Raw genomic sequence first — 20,043 nt, 5'->3', positions numbered from 1 at the left:
GTACCTTGGTTTACGAACTTAATCTGTTCCAGAAGTCCGTTCTTAAACCAAAGCGTTCTTCAACCAAGGCGTGCTTTCCCATAGCAATGGGCGACTCAATTTACAAATGGGACACACTCATGCTCTGCTTCCAAGGCAAAGTTCACAAACCAAAACACCTACTTCAGGGTTTGCAGCGTTCTTAAACCACTGTACTAAGAATGTCTGCATTATCTACCTGTGGCTTTTAGCTCAAGTTCTGTTACGGTGCCTTACTTAATTAAAAGGAACAGTTCAAATGTGAGATCACATGTACTCAAGTACTGGAAAGTTCCAGTCAGAAGAGCTTCTGATTGGCTGGTAAATTCTGATTACGTTTGATTTCCTAGGAAGTGGGGTTTTCCTTTGCTGAGTGCAACCCCCCCCCCAAAAAAAAGTCTGTGCACATGTCCACTAGTTGTTCCTGGGTTATGTGTGTCAGGTATCCCTTAGGTTTGTATTAGAATCAAAGAAAGCTAGGCAACGTGGTCTATCTTATTTTCCCCATTTCCAACTTTATAGCAGTATTCTATTTGTACTGAGTACTTGATCTTTCAAGCTACTATTTTTATATAATTGCAATTAACTACCTCCCATGTTTTAGGTGGGCTTTATGGCACAACATCTGATTCCAGTTTTCTTGGCCTGCTGGTAAGCATGCTCCTGGTTCAGAGGTTGGTGTGCGCTTTTTCGCTCTTGTCTTTCTGAATTTCAAGGGACATCCAGTAAGGTCTGGGGAACTCCTGACCCAGACTGGTGGGATAATAAGGAGTTGTGGATGCTTACTACCTCTTGAGACTCTGGCTTAGGCCACAAGGTTCCAGACTGCCTGGCTTCCGTGTTGCGCCCTGAGCCAAAGGGGAAATTTGCAGGAGGGAATGATTATTGGTTTGCATCTTCTGTTCTCATTTTGTATTTTCAATGTTGTGAACCCCTCTGATCTTCAGCTGAAGAGCAGCATACAAATATAAACAAAACACGATACAAGGTTGAAGTAAACAACAAATAATCTCCCTTTCTGACTACAGAATTCATATGTGGCTTTAAATTCAGCCTTCTGGCAGCGTGTCATAGTCAAACCTTTGTTGCTTTTTCACTTAACAGCCCTAGTCATATGCGTCATAGCTGCCCGATCGCTGGGCCCGTTGATTATAGATCTCTTCATTCTTTTCAATGAGCCTGCGCCTGGGGGAGGAGATTAGTAGCATTAGACAATCTTTCTGCACCTGTATATGCAAATACACAGTAACAAAAACATCCTGTCTCCGTCACTTCCCACTCTGTGGAATGAAAACATACACCGCCATGTGATAGAAAACAATCCCATGACTGCAAACACGGAGCAAGAATCCTAACAAGAATCTGCTCCAAATGTGGGGAGAGAAATGTTCCATTGTGCAGGCAGAGCATGTGCAACCCTTTGACTTCAGCTTGGCTTGCAGGAGGAGGGAGGGAGAGAGGGAGAGAGGGAAAAGCAAGCTCTCCTGGAATGTGCTTACTGCTTCTTCTGTTAAAATCACTTTGGAAGCTTTAAACATAACAAATGAGGTGACATAAGTAAATCTAAATTTTGAGAACATGTCAGTTGCAGTAAATGAATATTCAAAGGGGTGTGGTAGAATCATAGATTGTGAATCATGGATTTGGAAGGGACCCTGAGGATCATCTAGTCCAACCCCCTGCAATGCAGGCATATGCAGCTATTCCTTATGGGGATCGAACCTGAAACCTTGGCATTATCAGCACCCACCCAGCTGTGGTGACAGGTGAACAATATGTCTAGTTACAGACAAAGCCAAATTATTTTTTTCCTGAGGAATGTGCTAACCTCTGTTGCAATATAAATCAATAATTTGCTTCACAAGGAATTCTGCAGTAAATCGCTCTAAAAAGCTCAAAGGTAAATATTTGGCTGACTCTGTGGACTTGGGAGAGATTTTAGCCCCTTACCTGAGCATGGCATTTTCTTCTACCAAAGTAGTGGCGTTAATTCGATATCTGTCTTCCATGGCTACAATTTTTTGCTGGATACTTTTCTCCATTTCCACCAAGGCGGCTTTCTGTAAAGAGGAAGGAAAGGTATGAATGAGAGCAGAAAGAAGACGAAACATACGAAGTTGCCCGATATCATCCATGTTGGGTGTTAGTCAAATCTAGCCCTATATTGTTCTCTCTTTCCTGACAGTTAGAGGAGGCTTTGACAGCACAACTGCCTGTGATCCCTTTAAAAGGGAGATGATTAGGCATGGGGAAGGCAGGATTTGAACCAATCTCTCCGTAGGGCTAATCTGAGCTTAATTATTGCACTAAACCACTGCAATGCAGAGCTATTAATCACACTCTCCAGCAACTGCAAGATTACCTATAGATCAAAGTGTTCAGTTTCCCATCACCACCCACTGAGACCTGGGCATTAGTATATTATTAAATATTTACTTTTAAGCCACCTCTTTCCCCGACAGGGAGTTGTTGACAATTTTACAATTGCTTGATCATGCACTTCAATTTGTTTGGGTACTCCAAATCCCATCAGCCCAATCCGGCATGGCAAATAGTCATGGATGATGGGAGTTGTAGTCCAATATCTGGAGGCCACGAAAGCTGGGAAAGATACACTATCAGTCCTTTAGGAATATACTGTACCTGTGTCAGTCTATCAGAGCACAGGTTGCAATATTCCATCATAGATTGGCTGTAGAAAGCCCAAGTTAAATGTTGAAAACCACACACATGCTACATCCCATCACCCCTGGGGTGAGACTCTGGTATCAATGTTTTAAAAATGCTTGGTAATCTATTCCCCAGTTCTCACCTCATTCCGGAGTTCAGTCTCTGTCTTGTGAAGGGTGGCTGCAATAGCATCCAAAGTCTCATTCTTCTCCTTAATTTCCATATTCAAACCCTTTTATTGGATGGAACAAATTATTTTAAGATGCTTATGTTCTGCACATCCACCACTGTGCAGAGCAACACAACGGCAATATAAGAACTGTACGATGAAATAAACTAAAAAAAAGTAAGCCCTACCTAAAACACCTCTGGAGCCAAAGCACATTCCTAAACAAAGGCCTTTGGGGATACTGGTACTTTTTACATGGCGCCTAAGGATTACTGCTGAATGCCTGGAAAAGTTCATTCCGCAAAACCCGGACGCTGTAAAAGCCCTGCTGGCTATTTTCTAAATGTAATTTTATAGGTGTTTCAAATCGGTGCAGCAACAGCAAAATAATAACCTTGACTGCATTGTTTTGTTTTCCATTTTTAGTACCTAAGTTCATAGACTTCTAGAGCTTTTCATTGATGAATTAACCTTTATGGGCAGGGGTGGAGAACTTGAGGCCAAGGGGCCAAACGCAGCCCTCCAAGCTTCTCTGTCTAGTCCCCAGGACTCTTGCCAGACCACACCCCCTTTCTGTGAGTCATACCTGTCATGGGCCTTGCTTCACACCATCCTTGAATGTTTTTGCCTGGCTGGATTGTGCCATTGATAAGGCCTCTTACTTGTCTGGATGGGAGAACACAGGGTGGTGTTCAAAAGTATTTACCATACTTGCCTCAATATGTTTGTTTAATTCCTCAATTTTATCCAGGGCTTCCTGTTGCTGCTTTTGGAACTCCTGGAAAAGAAAAAAGCAATAAAAGTTACAGTAAGGAATAGTGTAGAGTAAAGTGCATCTTCAAACTATTGCAATATAACAGGAGTAAAGGAACCAGTACTTTCAGCCAGGCACTGAAGAGAATAAGAGCTGGCTAATTAAGGGACAATGTATCACTAATTCCAAGGCCATGTCAATAGGGAGCATTAGAAGGGGCAGGATTTGTAAGGGGAGAGTTTTCTGTTAAAGGAACAGTAGCCCCACAGTGCTTAATAATAAACACCACTTACTTCTCTTTCTTTTTCATAAACTTTGCCTATTAAAAAACTGTTATTCTGAATTATAGTCTTCTGTTCCTCTATCGCCTGCTCAAACTTTTTTGTCAACGACTGCTCTGTGGATAAGATTAGATTTTTAGGTATGCATTAACCATGTGTGTCATCAAAATTATATATTTCTTAGTGATAAAGTTGATGTGCTTGAAACATTGGCCGTCATTTGCCAGCTGTGGGATATTTATCCAGTGGTATCCTCTTAACAGAAGAGAGAAGGCTGGTTGCTTTTACATTAGGGATCTTTAGTGCCCAGAGGCATTACTTTTATGCAGAATTAAAATCATGGTTCCATATGGCACTTAATATAGAGCAGTCTTCACCACAGAAAGCCAGCAGTGCCCATTTAGATGGAAAATGTATATTTATGCAGAAATGTCCTATTCATAAAATGTTCCGCTTTTCTCTACAGCTGGCCTATTGTCTCCTCCTTGCCTCTTTATTTTAATGTGGCTTCTATTCTACTACCCAGCTTCCACCTCTACAATGAGTTGTTTCCTGTCCACTAACAGGGCCACGACCTTCCTGAATCGGCCCTTCATTGCAATTCCTGTTCTGTTTGCAAGATGGCTGTGTAGGTGGGCCCTTAATCATTAGTTTCCTCTTCACAACCAAAGCAAATACTCGTTAATTGAGATCTTGCAAATGAAAAAAAAGAGTTAATGAGCAATTTGCTCCTGTTGCAGAGAGGATATCAGTAATTAAAGGCTCACCCACCCATCTGACTCCACAGGGAACAGGAACATTTATCAAAGTGAGTCAAGCCAAGCCAAAGCACATGGAACTTTGTAAATTCAGATGAATGAGAACAGAGTTCAGGTCAAAAGTAGGTGCAAAGAACTGAGGTTCAAATCATTGCACACATGCAGAGATATAAGGAGGTGTCGTTTTCCGTTCTGCCCTCCATTTTTCGTTTGCAGCAGTGTTTCCACGCTGCTGCAGTTTGTCTTCTGGCAAAAGCTACATTATCTGTCTTGCTGTCTGCAGTGGTGAAATAATGTAATGCCGTCACGTTATTCTACCCAAAGGAAACACAACGTCAGTGTGGGGGAGGGGAGGAGTAATCAGTTACGTATCATCTGCAGACTGAAAGCAATAAAGGCAGCAAATACCGTATTCACCAGACTGATTTGCATGGGCAAACTCCATTTCCCTTTCAACCCAAATACTCAAGCACACAATACAAATAAGACGCAACCCCTCTCTTGTACTCACTTTGTTGTAACAAGGCCTTCTCTCGTTCAGTCCTCTCACTCTTTTTCCATTCTGCTTGCCTTCTCAGCCACTTTTCCTCCATTTCATCAGAAATGCTATCCTAAAGAGAGAGAAAAATGATTTTTTAAAAAATGTAGGTGCCAATTTAAAGGGGAATCCTGACGTCTGGGCAGCCCTGAACCTCCATAAACACTGCCAAGACTTGCGTGCCAGGGAGGTCACTTTGGTGATGCTAAAGCAGCGGTTCGACTTCACGCTTGGAGGCGCACTCCATTGTTTCTCAGGACAGATGCCAGCAACCAGGTGGCAATTTTATACCCTCTTCTGCCGCAATTCTTCAAAGTACTTCAGGGGAACACTGGTTATGAATAAGTAAACTGGGAAGGGGTGGCAACTCTGCACGAGCACCTGAGGCAGCCTGATCGTCCTTCCTTTTCTGTACGGGATTCAGAAGACTCCAGGTGTTGCAGATTAATTTTGCAGCTCAGTGCCACTTCTGGATTCCCTGTCATTGCTGAGGTAGCCAGCCAGTTGGGCTGGGACTGCAGCAACGCTGGCTCTGGCCGTAGACCAAGCAGCCATAAAATGCAAGATGTCTGTGACAACTGGACTGCAGTCTTTCATGAGCACCAACTGTGCATGCGCAAACACTAGGGGGCAGTGCACTGTGCACCTGGCAAAGCAGGCTCTCGCCTGCAAAATCTTAGGCAGCAAACAAACTGTTGGTCTTTAAAGCGCCAGGAGACTCGTATGAGTTTAGGATTACCTCAGGTGGGTGGTATAATTTAAATCTTACCTGGTACACACGAAACGCATTCTTCAGATACTTGTATTCCTTCTGCATCCCAGCTGAGCGGGGGGAGAGGGAAAAATAAAATTCTCCACACACAGAACTACTGAAATTAAACTTTTATTTCTCAGTTGTTTTCCTGAAGGGAAATGAATTGGCTGCTTGGCCAACAACATGCCTTCCCCATAAATTAACACCGCCTTAGAAATACAATTGCCATGTCCGGCTACTCTCAGTCTGGAGCGGCTGGTGCTCAAAGGCTTCTTGCCAACACACTCTTTGAAGAGAAGAGCGAGACCTCTAGAGAGCCTGAGGGACCAGTGATGTTCTGCCACCCTCAGAGGGAATTGTGCAGCAAAAACATGGCTGCCCCCAGTGTTCACTTCTAACTGGGGGCATTATAATTTGCCACTTTGAGCTTTGAGGCTTCTAGCATTAACAGACAAGGACCTGTATATCTTGTCCCTGTTTTTTTTAATTAGGTTTTTAAAACAAAAATAGCATAATAAATGTGGAAAAATATGTACAACACGTTTCATTATTAGTGGTCAATATATGAGTTATTGGTTTATGAATTGGTTTAAACATAGATAGGAAGGAAGGGAAGAGAAGGAGGAGGAGGAGGAAGGAAGGAAGGAAGGAAGGAAGGAAGGAAGGAAGGAAGGAAGGAAGGAAGGAAGGAAGGAAGGAAGGAAGGAAGGAAGGAAGGAAGGAAGGAAGGAAAGAAACTTAGTGTGTGAGAGGGGTTGTGTCAGCGTTACTTGCATGGGTTCTTTTACTACAGTGGTACCTCGGGTTACAGAAGCTTCCAGTTACAGACGCTTCAGGTTACAGACTCCGCTAACCCAGAAATAGTACCTCGGGTTAAGAACTTTGCTTCAGGATGAGAACAGAAATCGCGTGCCGGCGGCCCCATTACCTAAAGTGGTACCTCAGGTTAAGAACAGTTTCAGGTTAAGAACGGACCTCCAGAACGAATTAAGTTCTTAACCCGAGGCACCACTGTATTCACTTGTTGTATTTCCTTGGTGGTGAGAGGTTGGGAGTGGCTTAGGGTGTGGTTGATTTTCTTTGGTTGGCTGTAGTGAGAATTGTTTTTGTGTGTGAGCGGGGTGCGAGTGTGTATTTTTGAATCAGTTTAGCCAGATTGATTTGTATGCTGTTGGGGATCTTGTCCCTTGTTATAGCTCTTGTTGGCCTGCAATTTTTATCATAATACCTTTGATTGGTTCTGCGTGCTTATTATCAACTCCTATCCTATTCTCTGTTTGAAGGCACAGAACATTCAGATCCTTCCCACAGCTGTCAAGTTTTCCCTTTTCTCGCGAGGAAGCCTATTCAGCATAAGGGAATTTCCCTTTAAAAAAGGGAGAACTTGATAGCTATGATCCTTCCTGCTTAACAGATAGACGATCCCAAATTGGATGCTCCTCAGCTCCTGTCTGCTGAGATGTTTTAAAAAGCTGCTCTGTGGCCTTCTTGATTTTACAAAGGCAGGGAAGAGGAAGAGGCGTTGCTGTCATTGTCGGGCAGCCAGGGGTCCCATTGTCAGTCTCCCTGCAGGCCTGGAACTGCCGCTCATCCCCATTGTTGTGATCCTGCCACCTTAAGGCAACTACCTCAGTGAGCCTCATGGATGGGCTGGTCTTGACTGGTTGTAAATAAGAAGGGAGGTAGCTGGGAGGCTTGCTGAGGTCTAGCTAAGGTTGGACCAGCCTCCACTGCAACTACCGTAGGACTGCTGGAATACTACTGTACAGTGTAACAGGTAGTTTGGCCCCCCGAGTCCTACCCAGCTTCTCCTGGGCGTGTGCCCTCTCATTTCGCAACTCTTTCTTGTACTGCTCCTCCAAGGCGTTCATCTCTGCTGCATGACGTGACTGCATATCCCTGCAAAGACAACATAGCTTTCTGTTATAATTATCCAGCAAGCTGCTTTGATTAAAAGACAACAACGGGTTGTATGGGATGCTATTTTTGCACAGCCTTCTCTTGCCGCAGTGGGACTTCACCTGCTTCCCCTCTCTTGCTACAGCCCTCTGTGCAGTGTCCACATCTGCCTCAGCTGGTTGGAGGACCCTCTGAAGTAGATCGGGGATAGGGGAGGAGAGGATCTTATCAGGTAACTGTGGATTCTGCCCAATATCAACCATGTACTACTAGTACCACTATTTATTATTTGGGTGTGTGTGTTATTATTCAGTTCTAAACTGCTTTGAGAATACTGCCACTTATTCTTATTAAAAATATCTATTTTTATATACAGTGGTACCTCGGTTTACAAACACAGTTGGTTCTGGAAGTCTGTACTTAAACTGAAGCGTACTTAACCTGAAGCGAACTTTCCCATTGAAAGTAATGGAAAGTGGATCGATCCGTTCCAGACAGTCCGTGGAGTACTTAAACTGAAGCGTACTTAACCTGAAGTGAACTTTCCCATTGAAAGTGGATTAATCTGTTCCAAACGGGTCCGCGGAGTACTCAACCTTGAAGCGTACTTAACCCAAGGTATGAGTGTAATTGGTTTTGGAAGTCCGTACTTAACTTGAAGCGTACTTAACCTGAAGTGAACTTTCCCATTGAAAGTAATGGAAAGTGGATTAATCCGTTCCAGACATGTCTGCGGAGTATTTAAACTGAAAATACTCAAACCGAGGCGTACTCAAACCGAGGTATGACTGTATATTACAGCTGCACAGTATTTTGAGAATAACACCTATACCAACAGGAGCAAGGCCAACATGTTTATTTATTTAATTATTCTTCCCACAGAACTTTCTGCGTCACATCATCCAATTGTTACTTCAGCAGTCTTTTATGAGCATATTCTGCAACATGTCGTTCACGCAATAAACAGCGCATGGTCACAGTGGTGAGACTTTCGTACGCACAAAGATGGAAAGATTCATTGTTGCCTACCTCCATGGAGGCATGGTTTGTTAAAATCATTGGGCTAAGCCAAGACTGGCAAAGGTGACAAATTTAATAAGAAGATAAAAAACACTGACAATATTTACGGTACTAAAGATTGGAAACTCCTTACAGACTTTTTTTTTTTTTTTAAATATTTTTATTAATTTTCCAATTAAAACCAATTATATCACATTCAATATTTCAAATTATACACATATATATATCAATCAAACCGAATGTTATGCCAAATCATCTAAAGAATTTTTTATTTGGGTTCCCATGCTTCAAGAAATTGGGAATTCCTCGCAACTGTCCACTGCCGTCTTTTTTCTAAAGTTCAAATCGTCCTCCAAGTTCATAATAATCCAGATCTTCCCCTTACAGTCACATAGATGTATTCCACTTTCATCCGATTGTTTCCCAGCTGCTGAGATAAATATCAAACAAAGTTTCACAGATGTTCTTTCTCCTGTGTGAGTTAATCAGTCCACAGACTTTTTGCAGGTAAAAGAAAACAAACGTATGGTACCTGGGTTTGAGGGTTGAAGAAGGTATTGGTTTTAAAGAAAGTGGAATTGTTGGGTGTTATCATTAAGGGACGTGGGTGGCGCTGTGGTCTAAACCACAGAGCCTAGGGCTTGCTGATCAGGAGGTCGGCGGTTTGAATCCCCGCGACGGGGTGAGCTCCCGTTGTTCAGTCCCAGCTCCTGCCAACCTAGCAGTTCGAAAGCATGTCAAAGTGCAAGTAGATAAATAGGTACCGCTCTGGTGGGAAGGTAACCGGCGTTTCTGTGCGCTGCTCTAGTTCGCCAGAAACAGCTTAGTCATGCTGGCCACATGACCCAGAAGCTGTCTGTGGACAAACGCTGGCTCCCTCGGCCTATAGAGCGAGATGAGCGCCGCAACCCCAGAGTCGTCCGCGACTGGACCTAATGGTCAGGGGTACCTTTACCATTATCGTGGAGTGAATGTTTTGAATAATTTTCTATATATAGCTGACAGATGAAGAATTATAAGTTCTATTTTTTCCTTCCTTCCTTCCTTTCTTTTCTCTCTTTTTCTTTTCTTCCTTTTGGTTTGTGTTTTTATTTAATTAGGGGTTTTTTAATCTTTGATTTAAAAATTGGATATTTGATGTTAACCCTTTGTATATTTTCTTTCAAACTTTAATAAAATCTAATGAAATAATAATGAACCTAATGAATCAGTGGTGGATTTATACCGAACTGTCTGTACATAGAAATATATTAAAAAATTGTATAGTAGCACCTTAGAGACCAGCTAAGTTTGTTCTTGGTATGAGCTTTCATGTGCATGCACACTTCTTCAGATACACTGAAACAGAAGTCGCCAGACCTTTATATATAGTGAGAAGGTGGGGAGGGGTATTACTCAGAAGGGTGGTGGGAATGGGTGATTGGCTGATAGGTGTGGTAGGTGCCTGTACATAATTCTGTCTGTACATAATTCCACTTGGTTGGTCTTCCCCAATGTTACATTATTTCCGCCTGTGGAGGGAGCTCTCCTGCAATAACAGTGAAGAAATGTTGGACCAAAAGCAGAACCCACAGCATCTGCAGCGTAAAAAATTACAGGATTTCATTTGGAAGCTACAGAACATGCGCCAACTGGAAACAGAGCAGGATGTCCACCCCAAAACTTTTGCAGGCATGAACGGTACTGAAAGAGGAATTGTGTGTAACCACCCAGATACCACTGGAAGCAGAAATCATCATGAATGTGATGAATATCAATAGGATATCTGGAGGAGCCCGCAGGGGAATGGTCTGCCTTTTTGTAGGTTAAACTAGACATTATGTTAAATATTTCCTTGCGTCGAATGCATGCTTTAAAAAAAATGCCAATAGAATGGCAAATCAAGTTGATGGAACAAAATAAAAAAATTCCTTCCAGCAGCACCTTAAAGACCAACTAAGTTTTTTTATTTTGGTATGAGCTTTCGTGTGCATGCACACTTCTTCAGATACACTGAAATAGACAAGTTGATGGACTATGGCAAAATTAACTGGGAAGCTCAGGAATCAAGAAGACAAGAATTTTTTTAAAAAAATATGGGAAATGTTTATATTGTATATACAAAATCATTGTAAACAGGTCAAAACATTAGCAGGATTTTAGATACACTTGTAATGTAATAGAGCGTATAGATAATTTAGGAAGATGAAAAATTGGAGAAGTACTGATATGCAGCTCAAAATAGAATTAAAAGGACCCATAGAAGGGATGGGGGGGGGGGAGTCAAGAGATTCAGAGTAATCTCGATATTTGGATTTTGTACTGTTTTATGTTGTATGTTTATATCATTGAAAATAATAAAAAAAGATTATAAAAAATAATGATTTTAAAATGCCAATAGTGGCTGTTGTGGGCAGGGCTGATCCTTTCCTCATCTATGCTGGCCCTGAGAAAAATGGCTCTTTTTGTTACCCACCTTCTGTGTCCTGGGACAGGGGAGGTTATCCAAAACAAAATGCAGAAGAGCGGCTGCAAAATAAATGGATCCGTCTTGCATGCAGAAATAGCCATACCTCATTTTGTTTTCGTGTTCCTCTTGCATTTCATTCCTTTTGTCTTCCATCTCTTTCTCCAACTAGGAAAAGAAAGAGACAATAACCTCTGTGTAAAGGTTCACGAGGGGAGCTGCCTTTACAAGGTACCTTAAGGTACTTTCACAGCACATAGAGTTTGTTTCTGTGATCAAGAGGCTCAACACAAACACAAACACACACATCATCCTGATTCCTCCATGCCAATTAATCGTACAGCAACGCCACCTTTGCTCCAGAAATTCCAAATAAGAAATCTATTTCAACCTGCTTGACAGTTACTGCTTTTCAGAAGAAGTCTTAGCCAATGTGCTGCTCGCCAGATGTTTTGGACTGCAATTCCCATCACCCCTGATCACTGGCCATGCTAGCTGGGGGTTATGGGAATTGTAGTCACATAGGCTACTCCTGCCTGCATGAATCTTTTATAGTCTGGCATGCAAAGCATTAAGTGCTATCCTAAGTTGCTGGGTATGGGTTTAGAGAGAGAGAAAATAGGGAGGCAAATGGGGAAAATTATGGGACCCAGGTGGCGCTGTGGGTTAAATCAGAAGGTCGGCGGTTCGAATCCCTGCAACAGGGTGAGCTCCCGTTGCTCGGTCCCAGCTCCTGCCCACCTAGCAGTTCGAAAGCACATCAAAGTGCAAGTAGATAAATAGGGACCGCTCCGGCGGAAAGGTAACGGTATTTCCGTGTGCTGCTCTGGTTCACCAGAAGCGGCTTAGTCATGCTGGACACATGACCTGGAAGCTGTCTGCGGACAAACGCCGGCTCCCTCGGCCTATAGAGCGAGATGAGCGCTGCAACCCCAGAGTCGGACACAACTGGACCTGATGGTCAGGGGCCCCTTTACCTTTACCTAGCCTCATATAACCGACATGTTTGGGTCTAATGAATGAATGAAATGATTAATACCACAGTTGTCCTGCCAGCTTAGCTATGACACATCCCCTTGCTTTGGGATGAAACGGGCAATCTAGCCTATTGTTCACCCTCCAGTCTACCTGAGAAGCCCAGTGTGAAGTGGTTTGAGCTGGTTGATCCTGCAAAATTGCATGGCTCTCACCAGCCACTCTTGTGTTCCTTTACCAAGAATCTAGGAACATTTACAACTTTGCAACTAAGCTACGTTTTACTTTTCTGCCTGATGTATGGAAAAGCACATGTACCAGACCTTTGAAGTGATTGTAAGTAAACCAATATTTTGACTTACCAAACATGTGGCCTTTTTCTATGCTGAGGAAAGAGGGAAATTTTGGAACGTACTTGAAAGGGCATACTAAAATTTAGATTTAATAACCTATATTTCCATGCTTTACTTTGCTATGTATTTTGTGACTTTAAATCTCTGCTGGGGTTCTCTCACCAAATAGTACTTGACTAGGATCTTGGCATCCAATGAATTCTACTTTCTGGTTTCTTTCTGTTTGCACCAACAAAAATTACAGTGATTTTACATACATTGATGCTTTAACACAGCAATTGCTATCCTTCAGGCTGAGGGCCATGTCGACCCATGGTCAAACCCTGAGAGATCATTCAAACCATTATCCCATCTCATTACAGTATATAGGCTCCAACTAAGGAGGATCCTTCATGCATCTGATGAAAAGGAGACTACTCTCCGAAAACTTATGTCCTTAATGGAGGATTCCAGTACAAGGCTACATTTGCTAAGCTTCCAACAGCAGGACCCCAAATGGAAGTGACTCACCTGTTTGTGGCTAGTTTGGTGGTCTCGACGCAATTGCTCCATTATAGCTGTGAGCTCAGAAATCTGTTCCACCAAGTCACCTATAATGTCCTCCCTGAAAGACCAACATCGTATCTGTACAGCGAAATTTGCTGGTTGGCAAATATCATCGTGTCGGAGAGATCAAGGGTAGGAAAATCAAGAACTGCAACTAAAAAAGTTTATAGGATTCCCTTATCTGTTTGGCCATTGGGGTTGAGGAGGTGGTGGGGCCGAAGGGGGTGGCTGTCTGCACCAAGTTAAAACAGAGAGGGAAAAGAAACTGGTGTCTACACCCTCTGTCTTATGTGGGGAGAGAAGGAAGTACCGTAAGTCTGGAGGAAGTTTAAAGATATAAAGACAGGGTTCCCTTGCTCACAATGGAAGAGCCATTTCCCTCCCTCTTTTGTATATGACTGCAAATGCTATTTTGCGGTTTCTATGAGTCTAATCTCTTCTCTTTGTCTGGAAGAGATCAGCGCTGTCGGGACTCTATGTCAGCGCAGTGAAGGAAGGCAGAGAAGTTTTGTTCAGTTCAGATTTTAAACCAAAGCTAAGCTTCATCCTTTCCTAATTGCAACGATGCTACAGAAGTTCAGAGCATCAAACCAAAGCATGTCAGTGGGCAGCAGTCTCCAAATTATCCTCCAGCAAATAGGCTACTGGCTATGAGGCCTTTGGCTCTTGCCTTGGGCAAGGCTTGTGTGGGTTTCAAGGTGGAAGGAGCAAGCAGGCAAACAAAATGTTCAGCAAGCTCAGTCTTCTCCTGCTGCTGCAGCAGATCCACACCACATATATTTAAAGCACACCCAACACACTTTTGAAGTCCAAGATTTCCCCGCAAAAGAATTATGGGAACTGTAGTTTGTTATGGGTGTTGGGTATGGTAGTCCTCTGAAGGGAAAACTACAGTTCCCCTCAGGATTATTTGTCATCTGCTTTAAATGTGCATTGGATGGGCTTTAAATGTATGGGGTAGGTATTCAGAATGTTCACATTTAAGCAGGTATTGCTGGCTTATATGACACAGGGCTGCGAGAAATTTAAAGGTATCGGTTGCATGAGTTGGCAGCAATTTATATATATATATATATATATATATATATATATATATATATATATATATATATATTTATGAATATTTATCTGTAACTATTACCTATAAAACACGTGCACACACATACATTGTTAACAGTGAGCCTAAAAGCCATGAAACAATATACAGGGTATATTGGTACTTACGTTTCAGGCTTAAGTACAGAACTGCAAAGAGGGTTAAAAGGGAGAGAGGGAGAGAGGGAGAGGGAGAGGGAGAGGGAGAGGGAGAGAGAGAGAGAGAGAGAGAGATATGCTGTTAAGGCACCACTACTGTCAGCTAAACACATTCTCATTACAAGATAGATGTATCAAAGCCAAAGGAACGATCTACACCAGGCATCCCCAAACTGCGGCCCTCCAGATGTTTTGGCCTACAACTCCCATAATCCCTAGCTAACAGGACCAGTGGTCATGGAAGATGGGAATTGTAGTCCAAAACATCTGGAGGGCTGAAGTTTGGGGATGCCTGATCTACATAGTACTGTGTGTGCATATGCAAGTTACAAACTGAATTCTGTTTACTCCAATGCCTTTGCAAGACCTGCAGTCACCTGTCTGGATGCAGATGACGTACACAGAAATTATAAAAGAATTCCTTCCAGTAGCACCTTAGAGACCAACTAAGTTTGTGATTGGTATGAGCTTTCGTGTGCATGCACACTTCTTCAGATACCACAGAAATTATATTCACTGCAGCCCAGTGATGAAGATAGCAAAGAGCTGCACAGGACACAATGCATCGTGATGTGTGTCCTCAAGTGGCTAAACTGAGGACCTTCAATAGACTTTCTGGACACATATACAACTATTCACAACATTAGTAACTGGCGATGCAATGGTCCTATAATTGCTTGGCTAAAAACAACCTTATTGGGAAAGAATCCCAGTCTAGATTAAGTGCCACGCAAACCAAACTGCATTCAATGAAGCACTAAGGTCCTCGCAAGGATTTCTCCATGTGCAAGGGGAAGCTCTCTGCCTCTCCTTGCACTGCATGCTCCCTAAATCTGATTTGGGGTTCCCCCCAACACTCCAGAGCAGATTTGGGGGTGAGGGAAAATTCCAGCACAATAATTTAGTTAGAATCAAACTAGGGGACTGCAATGTTCAGCGTTCTTTTCAAAGCTATATGTGGGCAGTCAGTGATGAAACCCTGCAAAGCTCTGCCAATAGGGAGAAATCTAAGGCTTGCTGTCAGACTGGTAAGCACAGTTTCTTCCCAGTATGTGTCAAATACTCCACACAGGGGAGCAAAAGCGAAAACACTGGACATCCCCAAAGAGAGTCCACTGCAGACAATTAGTACTCCAGAGGAGGGGTGTGTGGGTGAGAGAGATAAACTAGCATAGAGCTAAACCAGTAGTGTCAAATTGAACAGGGCCTCAGACCTTCCTCCTGACAATCATTCCTGTTGTCAGGGTAACAATGTGCAGTGACTTACTGAGCCATAATACATCTTGCAAGTTCCTGTCAAAGCAATATCCTGGAAAAAGGGATGGCATTGAAGTGGGGGAAGGAAATGGGGAGGAGGATTATCCTAAGCAAGAATTGTTACTGTAATGCACAAAAAGGAAGCTGAGGCGAGGGGGTTGTGTGAGGGGCGGGTATATTGGTACTTACGTTTCAGGCTTAAGTACAGAACTACAAAGAGGGTTAAAAGGGGGGGGAGAGAGAGAGAGAGAGAGAGAGAGAGAGAGAGAGAGAGAGAGAGAGAGAGAGAGAGAGAGAGATGCTGTTAAGGCACCACTACTGTCAGCTAAACACATTCTCATTACAAAATAGATGTATCAAAGCCAAAGGAATGATCTACACCAGGCACCCCCAAACTGCGGCCCTCCAGATGTTTTGGCCTACAACTCCCATAATCCCTAACAGGCTAACAGGACCAGTGGTCAGGGAAGATGGGAATTGTAGTCCAAAACATCTGGAGGGCTGAAGTTTGGGGATGCCTGATCTACATATGTGTGCATATGCGTATTACAAACTGAATTCTGTTTATTCCAATGCCTTTGCAAGAGCTGCAGTCACCTGTCTGGATGCAGATGACGTACACAGAAATTATAAAAAAATTCCTTCCAGTAGCACCTTAGAGACCAACTAAGTTTGTGATTGGTATGAGCTTTCGTGTGCATGCACACTTCTTCAGATACCACAGAAATTATATTCACTGCAGCCCAGTGATGAAGATAGCAAAGAGCTGCACAGGACACAATGCATCGTGATGTGTGTCCTCAAGTGGCTAAACTGAGGACCTTCAATAGACTTTCTGGACACATATACAAAGACAGTGTGTGTGTGTGTGTGTGTGTGTGTGTGTGTGTGTGTGTGTGTAGGCACAATTCTCACCAACAAGGATGGATGAAAAATTTGGTTTGGTCCACATTTTAATGCTTATATACTTAATTCACACTTCCTAAAACAATATGCAAACTGAAACACAACTGAAAAAAGTGCCATACATTAGGGGAAAGTGCATATAAATGTTAGTGAAAATAAAGATACAACGATGCATTCTATTAGGGGAAAATGCATGAAGAAAACGAGGAACCAAGAGAAACCATTATTAACAAACTTGTTGACATTCGTAGTGGGCTCAAAAGGCATTAGCTGGTGGGACTGTATCACCACATGATGCCTCCACACATAAGGGAATGAGAAGCTATTCATGTGATTGTTGCCCGCGCTAGGCAAGCATTTAACTCCCTTTCTAGGTTGCAGGAAATGCAACACATCTGCAAACTGCAGGACCAATGTGAAAATTGCCTTACATAGATGTTGTTCCTGTTGCTATTGATTCTCCACACATTTGTGGAGCAGAGGAGGCTGGTCCATTATGGGGTGTGGGCATTGCCCCACCAACCTCAGTCTGTCCATCAGCCAGCTAGCCAGCCGGTACCCCCCCCCTTCTTACAAGCAGTTTAGGGGGTAGCCGTGGCTGCCAGCTTCCTTTGTCTTGGCCTCCATTTAGCCCTTGAACTCAGCAGGGACGATGCAGAGAAAGCTGGAATTAATTGACTCCACATGTCATTGACCTCCAGCCAATACTGCTGCATCATATAACACACGGTCCTCAAGAAGTCAGGAAGAATGCTAGTTACAGACGGGAACGCTCCTTGCCCTTGTGTAAGATTACCTGAGCACAGGGGGCTTGGCAAGTTCCTCGTCAGGCTTTTTCTTCTCAAAGAATTCCTCGCCCAGAGTGACACTGATACGATCCTTACTGTGAGACACGATAAAGCCAGGAGTGATCTCATCTTCAATCTCCTTTGATATCTGGGGTTAAAACAAAAGTGACTGCACTCTGTGGAATCCTAGAATTTAAAATCCAGTCTAATTATGTACCTCTCAAACTGACAGATGCATTTATTTATTTTTAATAAAGCACCATATTTTCAAGGGCATTGCGTTTGTGCTACACAAAGGAGGTACACAAAACAAGGAGTTGGGTGCATTTTATTGCAGCAAAACTTTTCAGTTAAGCAGTTCCAAGCCTCAGGATGCTTCCGTAACTTCAAGGCTGGACTCATTTCCTCTAGAAATCCATCTAAGGCCTGGCCCAAATACATTTTAGAAAGCTGCAAAATTTCTTTTTTACTGGAAGATCCCATTGAAAATCCCATTAATGGGCTCTGACAACAGTGAGTTCAATTCACTCTGAATTTTGGATCTAAAATATCTTCCTCAACTATAAACAGAATGGACCCTGAGTAGACATTAATATAAGTTGTATATAATATAACTGAAAAGTATAGAAACAGAGTTTGGGGTCTTTGACCTATGAAGACTCCTCCAAAATCAAAACTTATTTTTCTTATTTAACAAGAGGAAGGAAAGAAGATTGCAAATTTAAAAAGGGAAAAATTTTTTTGTTCTACTCACATCTCGAGGCTCCCTGCTTCTTAGTGGTTGTGCGTTAGGTCTGCAATATTTCAGTCTGAAACAAGACAATGATGCGACTTGTAAAAATATCCCTTTCCCTATCCCATCCCAAGCTTGACAACTGAGTTGTCTGAAGGATTTTCCTTGTAGCAATTCGGTTGACTGATCCATCATCCTCCTTCAAATAAATAGCTGCCAGTTTGTACAAATGATTCTGTTCGACATTTGCTTATAATTGCTTTGCATTTTGCAGAACAGCTATAGTATTGCTTGTCGGGTTGCAATTCATCAATGTTACCTGTTCTTCAGCTAAGCAGGATTACACAGGATTCCTTCTGCTTCTGCTTCTCTCATGGCAAGCACGTGCAACAGGAGACTACTGGAATAGTTTGGTTTGTAATACTGTACTATAAAATACTTGCTTGGGAGAAAAGCAATGACAAACCTAGACAGCATCTTAAAAAGCAGAGACATCACCTTGCCGATGAAGGTCCGTATAGTTAAAGCTATGGTTTTCCCAGTAGTGATGTATGGAAGTGAGAGCTGGACCATAAAGAAGGCTGATCGCCGAAGAATTGATGCTTTTGAATTATGGTGCTGGAGGAGACTCTTGAGAGTCCCATGGACTGCAAGAAGATCAAACCTATCCATTCTGAAGGAAATCAGCCCTGAGTGCTCACTGGAAGGACATATTGTGAAGCTTAGGTTCCAATACTTTGGCCACATCATGAGAAGAGAAGACTCCCTGGAAAAGACCCTGATGTTGGGAAAGATTGAGGGCACAAGGAGAAGGGGACGACAGAGGACGAGATGGTTGGACAGTGTTCTTGAAACCATGAACATGAGTTTGACCAAACTGTGGGAGGCAGTGGAAGACAGGAGTGCCTGGCGTGGTCCATGGTCCATGGGGTCACGAAGAGTCGGACACGACTAAACGACTAAACAACAACAATGGAAGCAATCCAGAGATACCTGGAAGCTTGCTCACAACATCCACTCATTTGTAGCATTTCACAACTGTCGTTTGGGGGAAATGTGGTTTAATTTTTGTGTTGCCTTGCTGTACTGAGTTTGTGCACATTTGAAGGTTTTAGCGTTCCTATCCAAACCACTACGGGCAGTATTGGGCAGAAGAGGCAGGATATAAATGATATTAAAATATATAAATAAATTATATTATGGAGGCATCTACATAACATGAGAGCATAGGAAGAGCACTGTTGGGCCAATTCAGCACCTTGTTTTTGCAGTGGCAAACTAGATGTACCTGGGACTAATGGAGCAAGAATGGGGTCGGGGTGGGGAGCCTGGGTGCCCGGGAGTGGGGGAGAGAAGAAGAGGGGAAGGCCCTTCTGGCTTCCCTTCCCTGAAAAATTCCCTGGCGGGGAGAAGCTGAAGGTGCCTTAGCATTGTTCCGGTGACATTTGTGGCACAGAGAGTTATGGGAAATGCATTGACGGATGAAGCAGTGTGGCGGCCTTCGAGCTTTTGCAGGTGCCGACCGTATTGTGTATGACCCGCCCCGACCGCCTAATGAGCACAGATCCTTATGAATGTGCAATAAAAAGGATGTCCATTTTTGATGGGACAGAGACGCTGAGTTTGCTATTAAACCGAGTGATGTTATTGCTTCTCCACCAATGTTGCCATACTATCCCACTTACTTGGGCTTCTGAGACAGCGTGCCTGCCTTAACTCTGATGAGTCTTTTGTATCCCATCCTCCAAGGATCCCAACAGGGGCAGTACAAGGTCTGGGGCTGGGACTGGGACATGTCTGCCGTTCTTGGGGCTTCTGCGATCAAAAACCTGTAGATGGGGAGGCAAAATGCAACATCAGAGACACAGGCTGCTTTATGTGTGCTTCCAAGGGAAGGTGCTCCTCTAAGCCAGTAGAATGTGCT

General features: G+C 43.1%; 1 protein-coding gene across 2 annotated transcripts in view; it reads right to left on the bottom strand.

Annotated features, from left to right (window-relative positions):
- The window catches only part of FLACC1 (flagellum associated containing coiled-coil domains 1), a 33,086-nt gene that overhangs the window by 10,456 nt on the left and 2,587 nt on the right, over window positions 1–20,043 (bottom strand). Inside the window, exons 2-16 of one of the 2 annotated variants that reach the window (XM_060281717.2) lie at window positions 19,805–19,948; window positions 18,141–18,195; window positions 17,395–17,534; window positions 15,882–15,902; window positions 14,406–14,426; window positions 13,146–13,239; window positions 11,414–11,475; window positions 7,744–7,841; window positions 5,958–6,010; window positions 5,162–5,261; window positions 3,905–4,008; window positions 3,573–3,635; window positions 2,831–2,920; window positions 1,969–2,078; window positions 1,099–1,203 (exon numbers count right to left, since the gene is read on the bottom strand). In XM_060281717.2, the coding sequence (XP_060137700.2) occupies window positions 1,125–1,203; window positions 1,969–2,078; window positions 2,831–2,920; window positions 3,573–3,635; window positions 3,905–4,008; window positions 5,162–5,261; window positions 5,958–6,010; window positions 7,744–7,841; window positions 11,414–11,475; window positions 13,146–13,239; window positions 14,406–14,426; window positions 15,882–15,902; window positions 17,395–17,534; window positions 18,141–18,195; window positions 19,805–19,914 (1,200 nt within the window). In that variant the 5' untranslated portion in view covers window positions 19,915–19,948 and the 3' untranslated portion in view covers window positions 1,099–1,124. Of the gene's footprint in view, window positions 1–1,098; window positions 1,204–1,968; window positions 2,079–2,830; window positions 2,921–3,572; window positions 3,636–3,904; window positions 4,009–5,161; window positions 5,262–5,957; window positions 6,011–7,743; window positions 7,842–11,413; window positions 11,476–13,145; window positions 13,240–14,405; window positions 14,427–15,881; window positions 15,903–17,394; window positions 17,535–18,140; window positions 18,196–19,804; window positions 19,949–20,043 lie in introns of those variants that run through there. The other variant, XM_088674180.1, reaches the window with a different exon arrangement.

Source organism: Zootoca vivipara, chromosome 1 (genome assembly GCF_965207765.1).
Source record: "Zootoca vivipara chromosome 1, rZooViv2.hap1.1, whole genome shotgun sequence".
Lineage (NCBI taxonomy): Eukaryota > Metazoa > Chordata > Lepidosauria > Squamata > Lacertidae > Zootoca > Zootoca vivipara.
Note: the sequence above shows the minus strand (reverse complement) of the source record. Positions and strands in the feature narration are given on the sequence as shown.